At 44.0% G+C, this 22,604-nt stretch overlaps 1 protein-coding gene across 1 annotated transcript in view; it reads right to left on the bottom strand.

Moving 5' to 3' along the window:
• FRMD4A (FERM domain containing 4A) overlaps window positions 1-22,604 on the bottom strand; it is a 222,605-nt gene that overhangs the window by 128,141 nt on the left and 71,860 nt on the right. The window contains exons 5-6 of the mRNA XM_054988128.1: window positions 20,223-20,279; window positions 13,442-13,464 (exon numbers count right to left, since the gene is read on the bottom strand). Of these exons, the coding sequence (XP_054844103.1) occupies window positions 13,442-13,464; window positions 20,223-20,279 (80 nt within the window). The remainder of the gene's footprint in view (window positions 1-13,441; window positions 13,465-20,222; window positions 20,280-22,604) is intronic.

Genomic DNA, 22,604 nt, shown 5'->3' with positions numbered 1-22,604 from the left:
ATAGTGTCAATTTTACCCTGACCACTACAAAAAATGCGATCTGAATATGGAATATGATGAAAATTACCATTCAGTACTTCAGAGGGTTTAGCGTACAATCGAGCTATGGCAAATGCACAAACATAATGAAGAGCCATTAAATATCTCATGTAGGATGGTAATGACTGTGGAGGTAAGCTACCAAGAAACTGGGTCAAGCAAACTCTACAAACCCGCATCACTGTATTATTGTAATCAAGGTCGCATAAGATGACACTTAACAGTAGATAGGGTCTCTGCCTTCCCCAGCATGAGAATGTCTTCAGTTGTGAGCCCTAACTGTCGTAAGTTGGCATCAACCATCTTCATTCAAACAGAAAAGTTAACATCTTGGTTAAGAAAAGACAGCAAACCTTCCATTTGGGTGGTGAAGATGGCCTTTAGTCTTCACTTAAAAGCTCTGAGCCATGCTCTAGCTTCCAGCAACGTTTGACCTAATTCAGCCGGAGAGATAAATTGGAGGCACACTGAAGAATGCCTATCATCCTATGTATAAATTGGCAATGTGGATGATCAAAAGATTCTGTAATCGTCGAGATCCAAATAGCAATGCCATAGAGGTTGAGGAGAAATCAATTTCTAAATAACAAAACCTCTTAACTTGTTCAATATCAGAATTTGTTACAGTCCATTTGGAGAGAGCTTAAAGCCAAGCTACGAGTGACAAATGAAACTTGAACGGCAAGTGAACAGACTCATGGCAAGTGAACAGACTCACGCGCTCCGCAAGTTAACAGGGAGGAATACACACGAGTCTGTTCACTTGCTGTTCAAGTGTCATTCATCACTCGTAGCTTGGCCCTAAGTTGCTACTTTTGGAGAAAACCAAGATTTTAGATTTGTTGTATTTTATTTGCAAGTACCATCAAGGCACTTGCAAATAAATTTGCATTTGCAAATAAATTTGCAAGTACCATCAAGGCAGAAGCCCTGTGGCGCAGAGTGGTAAACTGCAGTACGGTAGCCCAAGCTCTGCTCACGACCTAAGTTCGATCCTGGCGGAAGCTGGGTTCAAGTAACTGGCTCAAGGTTGACTCAGCCTTCCATCCTTCTGAGGTCGGTAAAATGAGTACCCAGGTTCCTGGGGGTAAAGTGTAGATGACTGGGGAAGGCAATGGCAAACCATCCCGTAAAAAGTCTGCCAAGAAAACGTAGCTCACCTGTTATGTGAGCTACAATTCTTGTTTGAAAGCACCTTTTTACTTCCAAACACAATATAAGAGTTAGCAAAGCAACAATAAAGAGTCTTGAAGTCCAAGGTACATTTTTTCTCTACAATAGTCCGAAGTAAATGTACCAGTCTATGTGTTTTTTCTTTCTTCCGACTATCCTTTATGATGTCGATCCAAGTGGATGGAAGGCACCAATGTGTCAGCCACCTCCTGAGTGGGAGGATCCCATTTCTGCTAGCTGTGGATTCCTCCTTACAAGCCTTGGGGTCCCCTTGAATCCTTCCAAATAAGAATTGTAGCTCACATAACAGGTTTGAGTTCTGGATGTGAACTTATTGGTCTTATTTATACATTGTTTATGAACACTGAAGGTGTTAAGCACCTAGCACTTTAATATAAATAATTCTTTGAGACTGATTTAGGTTGCACGGTGCACCTTCATAACATAAGAGTGGGTAACTGGTTATCGCAGTAGGTACTTTTCTCTTGTCAGGTCCCCTTACCCACCTGGCAGGGGAGGGAGAACCCAGCACTTACCTACAGTTCTTCTCTCTCATGCACAAAGTGCGCACTCCCAGAGCAATGCAATGATGTCACTTCTGGGAGTGATGTCAATGCGCAGGTCCCAAGAGTGCCCCCAGGCTCCACGCTGGGTTGATTTGGGCCCCCAAACAGGATGAATCAGCCCAGTGTGATGCTTGGGAGCACTCTTGGGGCCTGCACGATGATGTCACTCCTGAGAGTGATGTCATCTCACCATGCTCCTCGGGAGGCGCATTCTTGTGCCCTTCCCCCCACCAACCAGGAGAGTGGTGGCAGGGGAAGAAGGCTGGGAGCGGGGGATCCTGCACCCTCACTGAGGGATCGGAAACTCTGTCTCCACCACAGTGAACCTGAACGGTTGTATTAGTATATAATATCTTGATTAACCAGAGTAGCCTTTTATCAATTGTTGAGCCCTCCAGTTTTTCCCATAGCTTTGTCCTACTAACTGAGTCAAAAGCACCCTTGAGGTCATAAAAAGGCAAAAATAATTTTATTATCAATTACTAGCGAGGAACAAGAAGAGATAGGAAAAGTAACAGATTGTGCTATTACCAGAAAACCATTTAAATATTTGGGAATAAATGTAACAGAACAAAACGATAACCTATGTAAAGATAATTATTAAAAAGATAATTATTAAAAAGTTTGAACAAGCATTATTGAAGATTTGCAAAGATGGGAAAAATTGAAAATCTCATGGTTAGGGAGGATCTCCACTGTGAAAATTAATATATTACCTAAATTGAATTTTCTGTTTCAATGCTCCCAATTTATATAGTTGAAAAGATTCTAAAAAAGTGGCAGAAAAGGATAAATGATTTTGTATGGAATGGAAGAAAACCTAGAAAAAGATTTAAAATATTATAAGATGAAAAAAGCCAAGGTGGACTGGCGGTGCCAAATGTTAAGCTGTATCGAGAAGTAGCCACGCTGGTACGGATATCAGATTGGAGTATAAATCCAACCAGTAAACAAATAAAATTGGAGACAATTGAAACCAAGGAAGGGATTCATAATTATTTATGGATTAAGAAATAGTTAAAAACCATTCATAGACAAGATGGCCTCCATATTGTGAGAGATGGGTTATTAAAAATATGGTTTCGATGTAGAAATAGATTAAGCCCACCAATTTCACTATTGACACCACCAATCAGAGCCGGATCAAGGGGGGACCAGGGGGGTAGTCTGCCCCCAGCGCTGCCAAAGAGGGGGTGCCGGGCACAACTGCTAGCTGTCGGGAGCACGCCAGCGGCAGCGTGGGCAGCTGAGCAGCCGCCTGCGTCATTCACCTGCCCAACAGGACAGGGAGCACGTGGCAAGCTGGCCACTCCCTCAGCCGGGCAGGTGAATGGCATGGACAGCTGAGAGGCTGCCCGCACCATTCGTCTGTCCCGCTGAGGGGGCAGCCGGCTTGCCGCGCGCTCCTTGTCCTGGTGGGCAGGTGAATGGCACAGAGGGCTAGGAGGCCACCCGCGCCATTCGCCTGCCCCGCAGAACGGAGCATGCGGCAAGCCAGCTGCCCCCTCAGCGGGACAGGCGAGTGGCGAGGGTGGTCTCTCAGCTGCCGGCGCTGCCGCTGCTCTGCTGGCGGCACGCCGCCTGTGTGATGACATAATGAAGTGACATCATCATGTGGTGCTGGGAGCGTGCGCGCACTGCATGCAGGGCGGGGGCAGCCAGACTTGGGTTGTCCCAAGCGCCGGGAACCCAAGATCCAGCTCTGCCACCAGTAGATAACTATTATGGTATTATTACAAGAAATAAAATAGACTATGTTAATTATGAATATATAATGTACAAGCAAGGAAAAATAAAAACATGGAAAGAAATTCAAACCCAGGAAAAGAACATCCCACAGTTGATGTATTATCAAATGATAACTATACTTAAAGAACAACTATCCAAAGAAGGTGGATGGTTAAGAGAGAAAACAGTGTTTGAACAACTAATCTGTGGAGAGCCAAAACACCTGTTAGGAAAAATATATAACATCTTATTGCAACATGAAACAGAATTGGAACAAATCAAAAATTGGATGATTTGATTTCATCTAGTCAAATTGTTTGCCTTCCCTAAACAACTTTATCTATTAAGAGCCATCCCAATAGACGTATCTCGCAAATAACTACATCAATGGCAAGGAATATTAAATAAATATCTATGGGAAAATAAGAAACCGAGAATAGCCTTTGACATCCTGCGTCAAAAGTGTAAAAATGGAGGTCTCAGCTACCCAGATCTTTATACTTATCATATAGCGACTAGATTGGCAGGCGCGGAAGGCGATCTCAACTCCCCTCTGTCTGGAGATCAGGGGGCGGGGCCACTGGCCCTGTGGCCATTTTTGCTGAGGGCAATTTAAACTTTAAAAAACTCCTCCCTTGTTCCAGCTGACCCAAAGTGACATCATTATGCGTTCCTGAATTCCACCACCTCTTTTCCCAGAAAAAAAGCCCTGATAAGAACTATGCCAGAGCCAAAGAGACAATTCTTACACATGACTAATAACAGTCCCTATAAGCATCAAAAATGTTCTTGAGCAATCTAAAACAGTTCTTAGCATGTTTAGATCCCTCTACTGTGATATTTGTGCTACAACGGCAATTTTTACCCGTCATGAAATGGATTCTGGGGCAGTTGAATACAAGAAGCTTTAGCCCTATTTTAAGCTTTAACCCTTGATCCATCAGAGCCAAGCCAGCAACATTCGATGGCAGGTGCTTGCGGCTCCCACCTGGGGGCTGTGAAAAGTGCTCACCTGAAGTACCAGAGGCATAGCTGGGAGCCACAGAGTAGCAGGACTATGCAGCCTGGCCGGGGTTTACCACAGGTTTGGAAGTTGTGCGTGTGGAGGAATCTAGGGCCAATTCCAGATGACTAACCAGGCGACGTCGCGCCAAACTCGCGCGAGAAAACACGATATTTCGCGTTTTCCCTGTCGCGATCCGGAACACGGCGGCATGCAGCGCCTTCAGGTTAGTCCTCTGGAATCGGCCTAGGTCAGTGCCCTGCAGTCTTGCATTTCATCAGTGTTGTTGTGGACTGGGACTGCAGCTTTTATGTGCGTCTGCCTCAGGCCTGCACAACTTGGGATCTTCCAAGCCAAATGGAGCCCACCCAACCCAGCATGGTGGCCTGCTAGGTGTTTGCTAAGCTGCGTGGTTTTGCAGCTCCTAGCAAACAGGAAACAGCCCTGCTGGGCTGCTGAACGTGGATTATGGGCTACAACACAGAAAGCTAATGTTTATTGTCAGTATTGCTGTGAGAAATAGGGAAGGCTCTTGGCATTCACTAATGAGCAGTAATTGCTTAACTACAAGTTCATTACAAGCTGTACATTACGTAAATACATTGTTCAGTAGTAAATTACCCCTCTTTGTTTCCCTTCTTGTCTTATTAGCACCCTTTGGTACCTTTTAATGAGGTGCTTGTTTCCATCTACTTGATCAAGTTTTCTGACTCAGAAAGGACAAAGGTGGATTGCTCAAGAGCAGCTGTTCAATGGTTCTCTCATGTGCTGCTTATTTTATATTAGATACGCCCACGGCTTTTTTCCGGGAAAAGAGGTGGTGGAACTCAGTGGGTTGCCCTCAGAGAAAATGGGTCACATGGCTGGTGGCCCCGCCCCCTGATCTCCAGGCAGAGGGGAGTTGAGATTGCCGCTCAGCGGCGCGGAGGGCAATCTCAACTCCCCTCTGTCTGGAGATCAGGGGGCGGGGCCACCAGCCATGTGACCATTTTCAAGAGGTTCCGGAACTCCGTTCCACTGCGTTCCTGCTGAAAAAAAGCCCTGGATACGCCACACTATTAAATTATTAATATACAATGCTCTTTAGGATCTGACACTATCTGATAGTGAAAAGTGCCACACTATTTATAAGTTGACATCGTATAAAATACGTCTGACATCTGTCACAATATACAAGATATATACTGCAAGTCTGAAGTTTAAGGTAAGAGTTCACATTCGTTCAGAATATTGAACTGAGAATGTAAATGAAAAAAATAATAAATCTGATTTATTTTTTTTGCAGCACTGTGATTTAGGTTTTTATTGGCATTAAAGGACAGACAGTACTTGCCACTGGTTTTTGTGGAACTTAAGACAGGTAAAGATTAAACTAGGAAAGAACAACAGCAACTATGTACTTAGCTTGTCCAGGCAGATCCACAGAAACACAGAAGATTCCAAAATATTTAGTGCCAGATGGAATGAGAGAACTGAGCGCTCCTGAGGCTGCTGCTCCTCATCAGGACGTAACAGCCACTCTGTTGGATCAGACCAAAAAGCCACCGGACCCAGCATCATCTCATGGTAGCTTCCAGGCGGCTCAAAGAATGGAATGGAAGAGCCCTCCCACTTGGTTACTTCTGTGCAACTGTCAGGAATGTATTTCTGCTAAATGTGGAAATTCCATTTATTGATTTGTACCCTGCCTTCCTCTCCAATGGGGACCCAAAGCAGCTTCTCCCCTCTTTCATATTAACCTCACAACTGAGAGGCGGTAGGTTAGGCTGAGTGTGTGTGACTGGCCCAAGGTCAGCCAACAAACATCTGTGGCAGAGTGGGGATTCGAACCTGGGTCTCTCAGATCCTAGTCCAACACTTGAACCACTATACCACACTGGATTTATCCACTGTGGCCAAGTAACGGAAAGGATAAAGGTGTGCAAGCACCGGGTCATTACTGACCCATGGGGGGACGTCGCATCACAACGTTTTCTTGGCAGACTCATTGTGGCCAAGAGCCATCCGTTTCTCAAGTTCCATTTAAAGCCACCTAAGCTAGTGGTCATCACTATGGTGTGTGGAGTAACAAATTCCTTAAATTAGTTATGCATTACACAAATATGTGCTTCCTTTTGGCCTCCCCAAATCTATAGCTCATCAACTTCACTATGCATAATTGTAAAAAAAGCTCTTCAATATCCTCCCTTAGCTGTTTTGTTTCTAAACTAAAAGCCCCCAAACTTTTTAAGCTTTTTCTCATAGGGAGGGTGCTCTAACTCCTTGGTCATTTTAACTGCCCTAGTCATTTGGGAATTAGAAACCGAATCCCTCTCTACTGGCAGCAGAAGAGAACAAAAGAGGACCTCTCTGACTCCCTTGTGAAACACGCATGCTCAGAAATATCCACAGAACCAAGGAACCGAGTTTCCTATGTTCCATTTTTCTGCCAAATTGAGATGGAAGGAGGTGTAAGCAGTCAGCTCAGCCTCCGCCATCTTTAACAGCCATTGTAACATGGCTACTTGTAATATAAAATCACCAGGCCTCTGGATTTAAATTGGCAGCTTGTATTGCCAGAGGACCTCCAGCTAACAGTTGCTGAGTCCCACCTGGGAGACCCAGGCATGAATGGAATGCTGCACAGGAACGCGGAGTGATCAGCGGTGATTGGATTTGCAGGCTCCCCAGACCCTAAGGAATCCAGTGCAACAAAGGTCTCGCAAGGTCATCCCTACTTAACACATTTCTTTCCCTCCTTCCATGATGAGATCTCCTGTCCTTGATTGAGGAGCTAATCAAATGGCATTCATAAGTATTTATAATTCATTCCTGGGAAAGTACATCCCCCAACTAAAGTAATTAACTTAGCTCTGGTGGACTTCATTAACAAACTGCCCTTTTGTGCAGTACCAGAACAAATTCTGCATTCTCTTTCACATGCCCCAGCAGCTACCAATCAAGGTAATCAACCCTTTTGTTAACCCCAGGAAATGACCATTGGTGTCTTTGTTCTAACAGCTAGGTGGGTTCTCCCATCTCAGGGCATGTTTTACATTCTATAATAGTGCCCTGGCCTCATTCAAATTGTGCACACTTATTGGATCAGAAATGCTGCTCCCCTGAGGTTGCTCCAAGCCTCTTGCTCTCCTGGCTGAGAACGTTGGCATTTGAAGCTCTCCCTCTGTGGACTTCCCTGCTCTCTGGATAGGTAATTACCGCCTTGCAATCCCTCAAATCTATTCCACCTTCACCACTGCTTTTCCTAGGCCTCTTGTGTGTTTGCATGCAATCTTGGGTGTATGCATTTGCCCCTCGAATAAAAATCATCCTTTAATTAAGAACATTGGCTTTGTGTGTGTGTATCCTTGGGAAAGGACTCCGTAAATTATTGGTGAGAAAGATCCCGTGGTTACTGGTCTCTTGCATAGCTGTCTTCCTTGCTTGCTAATTCCCCCACTCTATTTACTCGCAAGGAGGCCATTCCAGGTAACGGAGGAGACAATAGGGATATAAAAAGCAATCCTGAGGAAATTTTCCTGGAAGTAAGCCCTATTGAATAACATGGGTCTTACTTTGGAACAGACTTGCTGAGGATTGGTTCAGCTGGAACCCCCTGCCAGGAGGTACTGAGTGGTAAGGGAACACCACCTGAGTGGTAAGGGAACACCACCTGAGTGGTCAGGATCCTATTCTTCCCAGGATCTTTGCCCCTTCTCATCTGGTATCCCATAGTCCTGAGGATACACCTTGTCACAACTTATTTATCTAATTTACAGTTTGCCGTTCTGTCTGAGACTAAGGGTGGAGAACCACTGCCTTAATGTATAAATTGTGGTGGCCACAGGCGAGAGAAAGGCACTCTGAACATGTTCAACAGTACTGTCCTGAGCTATTTCTTCATTTGTTTCAAGGTAAAGCTTTTTCACTAAAACAGGTTCTGGTTTCTGGCTCAAATTAGCCTTTTCCTGTTTACTCATTTAAGCAATACATAAGCCTGTTCACCACTTACAGTGAATGCATGCACAATGTATACGTTGTTTTTCTTTTTGTGTGTGTTGAATAATTCTCATGTTACATTCAACACATGTCCAGCAGAACATGTAATTTAAACCTCACCTTCACCCAGGTTTTGGTCCCTGGGTTCATTTGTAAAGTGAATGTGTGTTCACTCTTTCTTACAAACAGGTGTTCATGCAAGATGTAAGTTAACAGGGCTTACAATAACAAAAGCAAGAATGCACCCAAATGACCGTTTTCAGAATGCATATAATATAGGCAAGTGCTAATAACTGATGTACAAAGTGGCACACAGAATAAATACATGATATTATGGACCAAACACCCACGGGGTGTTGATGTCTTGACCAACCAGCAAACTAATTTTATTTATTTATTTAATGTTATTTATATTCCGCCTTTCTCACGGAGACTCAAGGCGGATTACATAGTGTGAGATTAGTACAATTAGTGGCAAGGACAAGGGCAGGCATTTACATACAGTGTCAAGAACATTTCCATAAACAGTGTCATGGGGTAAATGAATATAGGTTTACAAAGACATAGTATTAGCAAGGATCCAGTATGGGGTTGAGGAATTGCTGAAACAGAATATTATCAATTCTAGGACTTACATTGAACAACATAAAGCACAGGTAGGTTTTAGGAGTATATATTTAAAGCAACTGATAATATGTAAGGCAACATAATGGTGAAGTCTATGATTTCTAACTCATTAGCAAAACATCTGGGATCCCTTTGCTACAATACCATCCTCTTAGCTGAGAAAAAGGCCGTTTTGATTAACTCAGTTTTGCATTGTTTGCAGAAAGCCAGGAGAACGGGGGCTCTCCTGACCTCCTCAGGCAGGCTGTTCCATAGGGTAGGGGCCACCACAGAGAAAGCCCGTGTATGGGCTGCTGTTGATTTTGCCCATGTACAGGCTGGCACCTGCAACAGACCCTGTTCAGATGAGCGAGGCTGCCGTGGAGGGACATAGGGAGCGAGGCTGCTGTGGAGGGACATAGGGAGCGAGGCTGCTGTGGAGGGACATAGGGAGGGAGGCAGTCCCGTAGGTATGATGGACCAAGGCCGTGAAGAGCGTTGTATGTAATAACCAATACCTTGAACTGAGCATGGTAACTGATAGGTAGCCAATGGAGTGACTATAGGATAGGAGTGATGTTCAAGCTCCTGCTCGCTCCTGATAATAGTCAAGTCGCAGCATTTCACTACGGCTGTCAGGCAGCGATCTAAGATTTCTACTGCATCCTGTGGGGACCTGGATAGCGAGATATAGAGTTGGGTATCATCTGCATATTGATGACATCCCACTCCATAGCTGAGAATGAGTTCTCCTAAAGGTTTTACGTAGAGGTTGAATAACATGGGAGATAAGATTGCGCCCTGCGGAACCCCACAAGATAGTTCCCATTTTGGAGATAGCTGATCTCTGATGGCAACCCTTTCAGTCCGTTCCATGAGAAATGATTTAAACCAGTCCAGGGCACATCCTTTGATGCCCACTTCTGTTTCTAAACACCTCAACAGGGTGGCATGGTATACTGTGTCAAAGGCTGCAGACAGATCCATGGCCTTTGTGTATATTTAACTAAAATATACTTTATATTTAACTAAAATTTAACTAAAATGACTAATCTCCTTTATTTTCAATGGGATGGTTGATTTTCCTTTAAAAAGAAAAAAACCTTACCTCCCCCAACAACCACACAACTAACTACCAAGTTTGTAATACTCCATCTGAGATGGTGTAAATTGTTAGGAGCAAAAAAAGCAACCACCTTGAATCCAACACCAAGTAATAGAGTACATTCTCCCTAAAGATCTACCCAGAGAAATTACACAATGATTCTTTTATTGACTTCTAGGTTTTCACATAATAGCTGTCTGGCTTTTTCTGGAATTCACGGAATTGAAGAAGTCTGTTGATAACCAGCTGTGGCTCTTCGAACTGGAGTTTTGATAGTTTCAAAACTTTTATTGCACGTACCAACTCTGTTGTATCTGCCCTGAGCCCACTTGTAGGGAGGGCAGGATATAAATCTAATGAATCAAATCAAATCAGAATCAGAGAGTTCCTAATTCTCCTATATAAAGCCTCCTCTCCTCACAGGACCCGTTCTCTGCGGCCTGGGGAGGCACATGAGGGATTTGGCTGGCTGGTCTACAGAACCTCTAACCAAACTCCGGCCATGCCCGCGCTCCCGGCCATAGCAGCACAGGAGGATACTGGGCCTCTGCTGCCACCAGTCAGGTGAAGCCGAGCTCTTGCTTTGGGGTTGGAGCTAGCCGGCAATGGCATAGATCCAGGAGGAGAAGGGCATCCCTTACTTGGGGTGACAAAATATCTCGAGCCAGCCCTGTCTCCCCATCTTCTGAGCCCTTCCCTCTACATGTTCCGTTCCAAGCAGACACAGTTGTTATGAGCAATGGATTGCAAGTTCACCTCTTTATTCAAACAGCAAGCCAGACAGTAACAAAAATCTAAACAGGAAAGCACTCAACAAAATCCAAGCACTACAAAATCTGTCTAGGAACCAGGTGAGGAGTATGGAGCACGCACACCTTTTCCATAGGATTTCCCTTGCAGAAGCGGTGAATCCCTTCAAACTGCTTTTTAAACTGTCTCACGATGCTCAAAAAATGATGTACATTTTTGAGGTATTCTTTTCTAGTATTTTCAGCTTCACTTTCACTGGACTCAGTATCATTATAGAAAACTGAATGAGATACCAAGTAAAAGTACAGAATACTTAGATGATAAATAAATCGTTATGTAGGTCCCAGAAACCTAATTAAAGGATTCCATGTTTGGGCCGTTAGCAGAGTCTATCGTTTGGCATAGAAACCATGATTATAGGTGGTTGTGAGCTCGTTCTGCTGGCTGGTGTGTGTGCAGGAGAGAAAATAATAAAATCATACACTTGCTTTATATTTAGAAAAGAAATGAGAGTTCTCTATTGAAGAAACTCCATACTCTGATGGGAAAGGAGGAGAGACAGATCCTACCTATCTAGTCTAAGGATGGACATGGATGGCAGGGCAAGGCCTGCATCCATGCTGCCAAGATGGTGGGAGGAGGAGAGGTGTTGCCTGGAACAAAGCCAGGAAGCGAAGAAGAGAGAGGGAGGAAGTCAGGAGGAGGAAGTCCTGAGAATATCAATCTACATATCAAAGGGACAGTCAGAGCAGTATACGGAGTGCCCTGACCTCTCTGTTTTTCTAACTCTTTGGTTTGTCCCCCTCTGAAACCTGAGGAAAGAGACAGTGCTGAGTCCTCCTCTTCCAACATTAGATTTGCCACCCAATCAGATGAAAAGAAAAAAATTGAAATAAAATGTCGACTGGAGACTAAAGGTGGAATCTTAAGCAAGGCCATTCAGAAGTAAATCCCACTGAATTCAATAGGACTTACTCCCAAGTAAGTGTACACAGGCGTCACCTGACTCAGATTAGCTCCCCTGAGTCATTCCTTTGGTGGGTGATCATTTGTGAACATTCCACATTTAAAAACATCTCCGCATCCTAGATGGCTGGATATAGGAGCTGTGTGCTGCTGGCCGAAGGAAAGAAAAGGCAACATTACTGAAGTATGGGGCAGCTCTCAAGCTGTGTGTGTGAATGCTGTGGATGAGAAAGTAGTATATGAATGGAATATATAGGTAACCTCTGTATATGAATATTTCCAGTAAGATGTGCAAACGGCTGTGTGTAAGAGAGCCAGGAGTGGGGCAGAGAATGGAGCATGTGTGAAAGAGTATGGGGACAGGGATATAGAAAAGATGGCACGTATCAAAATGCATATCCGCAAATGTACCTTGGTTTCCACTTGTTCATGCAACTTTGATAAACAGCAGATGTCCCAAATATTGCTACATCTCGTTCTGAAGACTGTGCTTGGCTGCTGGCGCAGTCTGGCAAAAGCCCTTCCCCTGGGCCTGCTCTAGCAAATCAGCTCGTATGATAAAACATCTAAATACTTCTCCTAGCTCTGTAACCGTGCAGTGCTGCCTATGACTCAGCTAAACCGAACGGTTTCAGGCTGAGAAAGCAAAGCAAGAACAGGCTTGTATTTCATTGTCAGGGACATGGCAGGAGTTTGGTCAGAGATTCTGCAAACAGCGGGCCAGGGTCACAGAGTTTACTCCCATCAACGTTTGCATTTCTAAAGTTTCAGAGGAGGCATTAGTGGTGCACTTTTCACTCCCCCCCCATAAAGATTGGGATGGGTTAAAGGGTTCAAATTTGGAATTTAATTTAGCATTTAACAGCCCTCTGTACTTCTGACTCAATTTTATGTATTTGTTTATTTAGGCATTTGTATCCTGCCTTTCCTCATTGTTCAATTCTTCCTTGGAGCCCGAAGAGACAGACAGGCGAGAGCCACCTTGCCCGGGTTCTCCCTCTCCTGAACCCCCACCCCACAGCACCAGCAGTTGTGACCTCCAGCGTGTTGTCATGGCGCTGGCTGTGTCCAGAACCTCCACAAGGGACTGGCGAGTCCAGCTCTGTCAGAGCTGAAATGGAACCAGCTGCTGACGCCCACGTGACTCACTGTACCTTGTTCTTGCTCTTTTCAGTGAGCTTTTAAACTAGTCTAAAATAGAATCGTTTGGAAAGCAACAGTGCCGGTTAGATGAATTACTACAGGAGCAGTCACTTCCTTGGAAATTTTTCTACTGTTCTAAGGAAGACGATTATATTTCCTGCAGTTCCCAAAGCAACTAGAAACAATGCACAAGCAGACAGTCTTATTCCCATGTGTAGTCTAGTCAAACCTTGTATTTGGGGGATAAATGACACGGAAATATAATGACTAACATATGACAATTTTAAGAGATGTGCTATATAATTACAAGGCGCGTCTTCTCCTGAATGGCCATCAAACTCACTTTAAAGGAATTTAATTGAAGATGGTTTAAGTAAAACTCACCTTGAAAAATCTCCTTTTGCTTCCTGTAAAATAACAGAAAGGGGCAGAGGGGGAAATATTATTTAATATATATATATATATATATAAAAAAAGAAGACAATATTAAAATAAGCATCTAAATGCATTAGAAACCGTTCTTATTTTAATAACAACAATAATAATATATACTGCCCTTCAGGACAACTTAACACCCACTCAGAGCGGTTTACAACGTATGTTGTTATTATCGCCACAACAATCACCCTGTGAGGTGGGTGGGGCTTATTCAAATTAAAACATCAACAAAGAGTTTACTTTTTTCTTTTTACTGGAACCTAATGTTTTTACATTTTTTTTAAAAAGGTTGCATACCCAGGAAGTCTGTATGGTTAAAGCACAGCTAATTATGTTAAGAACATAACAAATGCTTTGCAGAAGCAGGCCAAAGGATAGCAAATTCTGCCTTCTGTGCAAGAATCTGAGCGATTCAGGGTCACTGAGGTGTCTGATGAATTCTGGACCATGGCCTACCTTCTGCCCTCTCTCATGCTAAGGCATAGTACTCTGGTTTAAAAGCAACTCTACACCAATTCAATTATGTTTTTCAAACTGACCATGAAGCCTCTGGAAACTGCAGTTCTGTGAGAGGCGTGCAGATTTTAAAGATACGTTCTGAGGAATGGTCCAAAAAACTGCCCTTCTCAGATTTCTTTGAGGGAGTCTATGACTAAGAACAGGCCGTTCAGTTTCGGAGACAGGGATGCCAGCTCTGCATTGAGAAATTCCTGGAGGATTGGGGGTGGAGCCTGGGGAGGGACCTCAATGGGGTATAATGGTACAGATTCCACCCTCTGAAGCTGCCATTTTCTCCAGAGGAACTGATCTTTCGTAGTGCGGAAATGAGTTGTAATTCTGGGAGATTCACAGGCCCACCTGGAGGTTGGCAACCCTACTGATCAAGCTGAACAGAATTGTATTTGTAACAAAACCTTAACTCTAAAATTCAGATTTAGATGTGACCTAAAGTTGATGTTTGATGGTGTGCTTGTTTTTCAAGACTGGATTTGTGACATACAAGTGCTTCTATCAGGGTCTGGTATTGCCTCCATAAACTAGGTGCCTTTGGACAGCTGACTTTCTTCTTCCATTTTCATTCGGATGCAGTATCCTTCCGTAACACTTGACCTCCTAAGCAACCACTAGCCCCAAATAATTGTTTTAGACCAGAGGTGGCCAAAGTTGCTTAATATAAGAGCCACACAGGATAAACCTCAGATGTTTGAGAGCCGCAAGACAGTAAACATTGAAGAAACTTTAGAGGTGGGTTTGCCGTGAAAGTGACATCACAGGAAGGGGTGGGTTCTCCTTTCCCGCTCTCTCTCTTTTCTCCCGACAACCTCTGTGGGGGGAGGTTGCAAGCTTGCCTATTTCCCTTCCCTGCTAAAATAAACTGTACGGCCACGGCGATGCTCAGAGACCTCCAGGAGCCACATGGTATGTCTAGAAGAGCCGCACGTGGCTCCCGAGCTGCAGTTTGGCCACCCCCGTTTTAGATGTTTCACTAGTGAAAACAAACTCAACGTTCAAAACTTCCTGTCAGGTCTGTTGCCCACAGTCCCTCCACCTTTCTGAATTATTGCAATCATCTCCTGTGTGTGTGTGTGTGTGTGTCTATTTTTCACATAAGCTGTCCAGCTCCTGGGAAGGCTGCGCTCTTATCTGAGATGGCTCACCACAGCGGCCTTGGGACAGCTCCTTCCTACTCTCCCACTGACTGTACCCAGCTGGTTGGGCACCAAGGGTGGGGGGCTTACGTAGAGGGATTGATATATTGTAGCAAGCACTCCATGCGTCATTCTCAACAAGAGACCCGTGTACAGCCAGATGCTTTTACTTGCCTCTGTGTAACCTATGGACATATATATGCTGAAGCTATGGTATCTCATTAAAGAGCCTTAACTCAAGAGAGCTTGGATTTCTTGTTGCAAGGGGTGGGAGTCAACTTCAACGTATCCTGTTCTCCATAGACTGACACTTTCAATCCTCACCATTCTAACACATTTCTGCATTTCTACATCTGGCTCTTTGCCATGGGATCAAAGGTACTGTTCTTAATTTTGCTGCCTGCCTGGGACTGCGAAAACAGGGTGGTTGTTAAGCACTTGGGAATAAGTCCCATTTTATTCCATGGGGCTTACTCCCAGGAAACTGTTCTTGGGATTGTAGCTTTCCTCTTCCAATAGTCAGCAATTATATAGCCCAGTATTTAATCTTCTGATTACTGGCAATGCCCTCATGTCAAAGCTGTATGTTCGCATGGGGCCTTTCCTGCCTATGAACCAAAACACGGCCTTTGTTTAGGAGGACTGTATTATATTGAACCTGATTCTTTCTCCTTCCTGCCCTTCTCTCCCTCTTCTACTGCGGAGTTATACCTCTGAGGTTTTATTAGGCTGAACTCCTCCTGCTGTAACTCAAATTAATTGATTACTAGGGCTCAAAGGAAATGTTTGTGGCATGTCTAGAACAGAATTTACAACTGTGTTTGTTAATTCCAGTTAATTGGCAATCAATTAACTGAGGCTACAGTGGAAGAAAAGAATAGTTTCTTTATAATGCCCCTGAGGTTGGTGGTTGCCTTTCTTGCTAATTATATCACAGGGCTGGCTTCTAGATAGACATTAAAAAAACTAAGCTTCAAAATGGACCATGTTTTACAGTGCAGTTCTTAGCAAGCAAACGGGATGTGGAATGATATTCTCAGGTATACTGGTATTCTTGGAGAATTGTCATGATTGGACAGACATGTCGATCTCCCCCGAATGTGCAATACCACGTGCCTCTGAGAACTGCCTCCTTCCCCCCTTTGCCCACAAAACCTCCATAAGTGGTAGTGGCGGGAGCTGCTTCCATCTTTAAAATGGTGGTCCTGGTTTTTCCAAATATTTTCAGAATTAACCAGGAATACCAATACTGGTCTATCTGAAAATCCTGGATTTGATTGGGATTCCTGAATATACCTGAAAAATACTTAATAAGATACTTTATCAGGTAAATTTTTAGTCTGGATATACTGAATTGCACACCCCTGGCCTCACAGTTCATTCTTTATGTCAGATTTAGATACCAGCAACCTGAACGAAGGGTGAAGCCCAACCTTGCTCCCCACTCATTCAGTGCTGGAGAGTTAACAATACACGTCACAACCGGGTGCCTGAAACAAGAGGAAGGTGTGCTGTTTCTCTCTCTGGCACTCAGGCTGCAGAGTACTTAACTGTCCTCTGCCAAAGATGACAGCAAGCCAAGGAGATGCTACGATCCTAAAATCATCATCAGAGGAGAGAGAAAAAGCAGACAGGCTTAATGACTTTTTTGCCTCTGTTTTCGCCTTGAAGAACTCGAGCCCATCTAGAGATGGTAGTAGACAAGACAGGACACCTGGGTGGCTAGTTGACATTGACAGATAGGTTGTGGAGAGGCACCTGGCTCCACTGGACAAATACAAATCCCCTGGGCCGGATGGGGTGCACCCAAGAATGCTCAAAGAACTTTCTAGAGAACTTGCAGAGCCTCTGTCCATCATCTTCAAGGCCTTCTGGAGGACTGGGGATGTGCCACAAGATTGGAGAAGAGCGAATGTTATCCCAATCTTTAAGAAAGGGAAGAAGTCTGACTTCTGTTGCTGGGAAGATATTAGAGCAGATTTGAAAGGGATCTGAAGGATTGCTTAGTAATCTGGGGAAGTCAACATGGTTTTTCCCCCAACAGATCATGTCAGACTAACCTGGTTTCCTTCTTTGATCAAGTGACAAGTTAACTGGATCGTGGTAAATCTGTCAATGTGATTTACCTAGATTTCAGTAAAGCTTTTGATAAGGTCCCCCATGACATTTCAATGGGTAAACTGGAAAACTGCAGGCTGGACTATAAGACAGTTCAGTAGATAGGGAACTGGTTAGAGGACCGCATCCAAAGAGTGGTGGTCAATGGCGTTTCATCAGATTGGAGGGAGGTGTCCAGTGGGGTGCCACAGGGCTCGGTTTTGGGCCCGGTACTTTTCAATTTATTAATGATCTGGATGAAGGGGTAAACGGGCTACTCATTAAATTTGCTGATGATATCAAATTGGGAGGAGGGGCAAACACCCAAGAAAATAGTTAAAATTCAACAAAACCTGAATACTCTGGAGAAGTGGGCAGTTGTGAACAGGATGCAATTTAACATAGATAAGTGCGCAGTATTACATTTGGACCACAAAAATGTGAAGCACAAATACAGGATGGGGGATACACTTCTGGGTAGTAGTGTATGCGAAAGAGATCTTGGAGTAAGAGTGGACTGTAAACTAAATATGAGCAGTCAGTGTGATGCAGTGGCAAAAAAGGCAAACTCAGTTTTGGGTTGTATCAAAAGGGCCATAGCGTCGAAATCGCAGGAGGTCATAGCCCCTCTCGATACTGTCTTGGTCAGGCTGCACCTGGAGTATTGTGTGCAGTTCTGGAGGCCCCACTCCAAAAAGGATGTGGACAAAACTGGGAGGAACAGAAGAGAGCTATGAGAATGATCAGGTGTCTGGAGACTGAGCCCTACTTTGGAGGAGATTGAGGGGGGGGACATGATTGCTCTCTTTAAATATCTGAAAGGCTGGAGGAGGGCAAGGAGCTGTTCCAGTTGGCAGCAGAGGATAGGACTCGAAGCAACGGGCTTAAATTACATGCACAAAGGTACCGGCTGGATATTACGAAAAAAATTTTCACGGTCAGAGTAGTTCAAAGGTGGAATCAGCTGCCTAGGGAGGTGGTGAGCTCCCCTTCACTGGCAGTTTTCAAGAAGGGGCTGGATGAATATTTGTCAGGGATGCTTTAGGCTCATCCTGCACTGGGCAGGGGGTTGGACTAGATGGTTTGTATGGCCCCTTCCAACTCTACGGTAATCTTAAGTGGCGCCTTTACCAATTTTAAACAGAGTGGATCTCATAAAGTTCTTCATTTAAAAATATGCACATTCATTACAGAGTCCGAGTTAAAGAAAAATAAACCACCTTTGTGAATGGCTGACCTTTGGGACTCTGCAGACATAATAGTTACACGTGATTTCCTTTCCTCTTAACAATAGTTACTAGAATAACTAAGCCAGGGCTGAAAACCAGGGTATGAAACTGTGGCTTAAAGAGTTAAAAACCATGGTTTGTTCCATCAGGTACTGAAGCTAAGCAAGCAAACCGTGATTCCAGCCGTTCCCGGCCTCCCTGCTTGCAAGGAGACAGGCAGGTCTCTCTATAAATTCCCTGACTTGGGCAAACTAATCGATGGCTTCACAGTCAAGGTTAACGTAGCATCAGACTCTGGTGGAAGCCTGCATAATTTGTAGCCTGTCTAGCCATCATCCATGTGTGGTAGCTTACAAGGAGGTTAAAATGGCTCTCCCCCCCGCCCCCGGCCTCTGCAAACAAATGGGGCTACTGTCAAGCCCCAATGTCTGGTAGGCTTTGCATGACTTGGTGTTTCACAAGTTGTACACAGATGCTCTGGAGAAGACGGTATATAAAAGAGTCCATTTATGGGTTTTCTCATTTCCCTGGCAGGACATCTCCTGTCCTCAAAGCAACAACTCCATATTGAGTACATGATACTGGTCATCGAAACTGTCCTAATGAAACCAGGCCACGGCAAAAGAAGTTTTGGCAGATAACCCCAACTACTGAAATAAGTAAAACGCTATCAGCAGCAGCAGCAGCAGGAAAGGGGTCATTCCTTTCTGGGTTTTTTTCCTGTTTCAAAATCGGATGCTTCTGTAGCTCTTATTGGTGCTGTGAATGCAGAGGTGTTCATTGTGGGAATGGAGTGTCCACACAGAAATTTTCTCCACACCGTTCTTCCTTCGTCCCCCATAGATACTATTTCTTCAAAGCCACTGCACTTTTTCAAGTTTTTTAAAAATATTTGTAATAGCGAAATTGCTACAAAATTATAAAGAACTATTACAGTGATGTCCTAGTTCCCAGCTTTAAATTGTTTTTAAAAAATCTCTCACATTTTGTGCAGCCTCCTCCTTTCCCCTTATAACTCCACAGCAAAAAGAGCTAAAGATCTACTTTGAAACAAAATGAAAGTTGAGAACTAGTACGTTGTTTAAATAATCACTATACTGTTGAAATGCTAAAGCAAATTTTCCATTACCAATATTTTTAAAAGCCTGAAGAAAGACCTCTGGTGGGAATGGCAACTGCAGGGGCTGTTGTGTCCAGGACATGCAAAAATGCACACCTTCCAGTCCACCTGGTGCTCCAATGTGCTTTGACAGCAATCTTTCCAAAAGGAATGTAACATACCGACTTTGGGGAGGATCACAGCAAAGTTTGGGGTAACTCAGAAGCGGGACAACCAGAGGATGACACATGGATGCTCGCCCAAACAACACTGCTGTAAGGAAGCCAAGGCTGACCAAAACATTTGTGAAGAAACAGCTATGGTCTGTGGGGTGGTTCTCAGTCTCAGGGTGCCTCTTGCTGATCTTTTCTGTGACTGCATACATGTCCGAATGCCTCAGCTGAACAAGGAATGCCAAAAGCTTTCTCCCTGCAGGATCCGTGGATCTCAGCGATAAACAGTACTGACGTTTATTCATCCTATACCATCCCCACCTGTACACATGTTAGCTGAAGAGCAAGCAAGAACTCTTAGGCCTCCTTGAAAAGGAAAGCTCTTTCTTACATCTGAACTTCTGCAACTTGGGGTTTTTTTACAAGATAAATGACAAATCTGGATACATAAGAAACACCAACCAGTCCAATGCCACTCACCTGCAGGATGTACGCAGCCAGTTCAAAGACAACTTCGCTATCAACATCAATGAGCTCCTGAGGAGGAAAGGGGGGCGGGATAAGAAAAAAAGGGGGGGGAAGAAGTGGCTCTGTTAGCTCTTCCAGAAATAAGCTATGCATTCTTCACTCCACTTTTTAGTGGAGAGGGAGAGAATATAATTTGAATAAAATAAATAAATATATTCTGCTTGGGCTTTTCGATAAACAAAGAAACACAGAACTGGAAGTGAAACCAAGGGTCATCTAGTCCAGCTCCCTGCACAACGCAGGAAATTCATAGCTCTCCCCTGCCCACCTCCCTCCGTGACCCCTGCTCTAGGCCCAGAGGAATACAAAAAACCTCAGGATCCCTGGCCAATCTGGCCAGAAGGAAAATCCCTTCCTGATGCCAACGTGGTGACTGGCATTACCCTGGGCATTACCCTGAGAGCCTAGCACCGGCAAATCCCTTCATGCCCTCCCTCTCTTGACCTGTGTGCATTCATATTAAGTCAGAGAATCATCATAGCTGTCAGATGACCACCTAGCCTCTTCTAAATTACCTCCAAGGAGAGAGAGCCCACCACCTCCCGAGGAAGCCTGTTTCACTGAGGAACCACTCTGTCAGGACATTCTTCCTAATGTTTAGCCAAAGACTCTTTTGCTTTTTAATCTGTTGGTTCTGTTATGACCCTCTAGGATAACAGAAAACAACTCTGCTCCATCCTCTATGTGACAGCCCTTCAAATACTTGAAGAGGACTATCATATCACCTCTCAGTCGTCTTCTCTCCAGGCTAAACATAGCCAAGCTCCTTCAACCTTTCCTCATAGGACTTGGTCTCCAGACCCCTCATCATCTTCATTGCCATCCATTGGACATGTTCCAGCTTGTCAACATCCTTCTTAAACTGTGGTGCCCAAAACTGTACACAGTATTGCAAATGAGGTCTAACCAGAGCAGAGTAGAGCGATACCATCACGTCACGTGATCTGGACACTATACTTCTGTTGATACAGCCCCAAACTACATTTGCCCTTTTAGTTACCACATCACATTGCTGACTCACATTCAGTGTATGGTCTACTATGACCCCTAGATCCTTTTCGCACATACTACTCCCAAGACAAGTCTCCCCATCCTATAATTATGCATTTGATATTTCCTACTTAAATGCAGAACTTTACATTTATCTCTGCTGAAATTCATTTTGTGCTAGTAACTACATATCCAAAATTCCTATGTCTGACAAGACACTCTCAGACAATAAAGTGTGAGTGCAATTTGGCCATTCACAAATATACAATCAATATCATATACCAAAATATGCAGAACCAGTTTGTAAAAAATACCAACCAATACAAAATTCATACAATGGAAATAGCCTTAAAAAGGCAGTACAATATAAAGTGCATTCAAGAGAGATTCTAGAACTCTCATACTGCATTAAAAAAAGTCCAAATTGATCCTTGACTTCTTTTCAAGAAGCAAATTTCCACTTGTGACCATGACAGATAATCCGGTGCATTTTTCCTCATTTCTAAATTCTGTTTCCATGATATTCTCTTCTGCACACTTTTTTAAAAAGAATCAAAGAATCATAGGATTGGAAGGGACCTCTAGGGTCATCTAGTCCAACCCCCTACACAATGCAGGAAATTCACAACCACCTTCCCTCCTCACACCCCCAGTGACCCCTGCTCCATGCCCAGAAGATGACTATTAAAGAGGGCTACACAAGAATCAGACTTGCCAAAAAAGGAACCCAAATTCCCCCTTGTATGCAATTATGAAACCTACTGAATTTTTAAATTTTTAAATTCACAATAAATGCTTCCGGAAGCTTTGATTCGGGATTTCCGAATTGGGGCCAGCATGCTGGCTCCTATTCATAAATCCCGAATCTTTACAGATCGGGTCCGATTCGAGTATTTTTCCCAGATCAGAAACCTGAAGCACACACCCCTAGTCGCGATCAGCCTTTAGGATCAAAGCAGATCACTCAATGGGAGCCAGGGACCTTCTTGCCTGCCCTGACTCTTGGTGACATTGAGCCAGCTCAGACAATGACTGCCAAAGTCTTCATCACCATCATTTCCACAAAAGAATCTTCATATAAAGTGCCGTCACACAATCACCATTAAAAGAAAAAATTACTTATTGGCCTCTTTGTGTAGGATGTATTTTCCAGTCATGGCCTCCCACATCAAAGGCTGGAGCTGTGCGGATTTCTTTGCTTCTCTAATGGAGGACTCTAACCATAGTATGATTACTTTGCATGTCCCTGCAAGACTTTCATATTTGAACCTTTGACTGAATTGTTTTAACTCTCCTGGAAAGAAAAACAATACAACATGCCAGAAATCTAAAACTAGACCAACA

This window comes from Eublepharis macularius, chromosome 9 (genome assembly GCF_028583425.1).
Source record: "Eublepharis macularius isolate TG4126 chromosome 9, MPM_Emac_v1.0, whole genome shotgun sequence".
NCBI lineage: Eukaryota > Metazoa > Chordata > Lepidosauria > Squamata > Eublepharidae > Eublepharis > Eublepharis macularius.
This window is presented reverse-complemented; position numbering and strand designations above follow the sequence as displayed.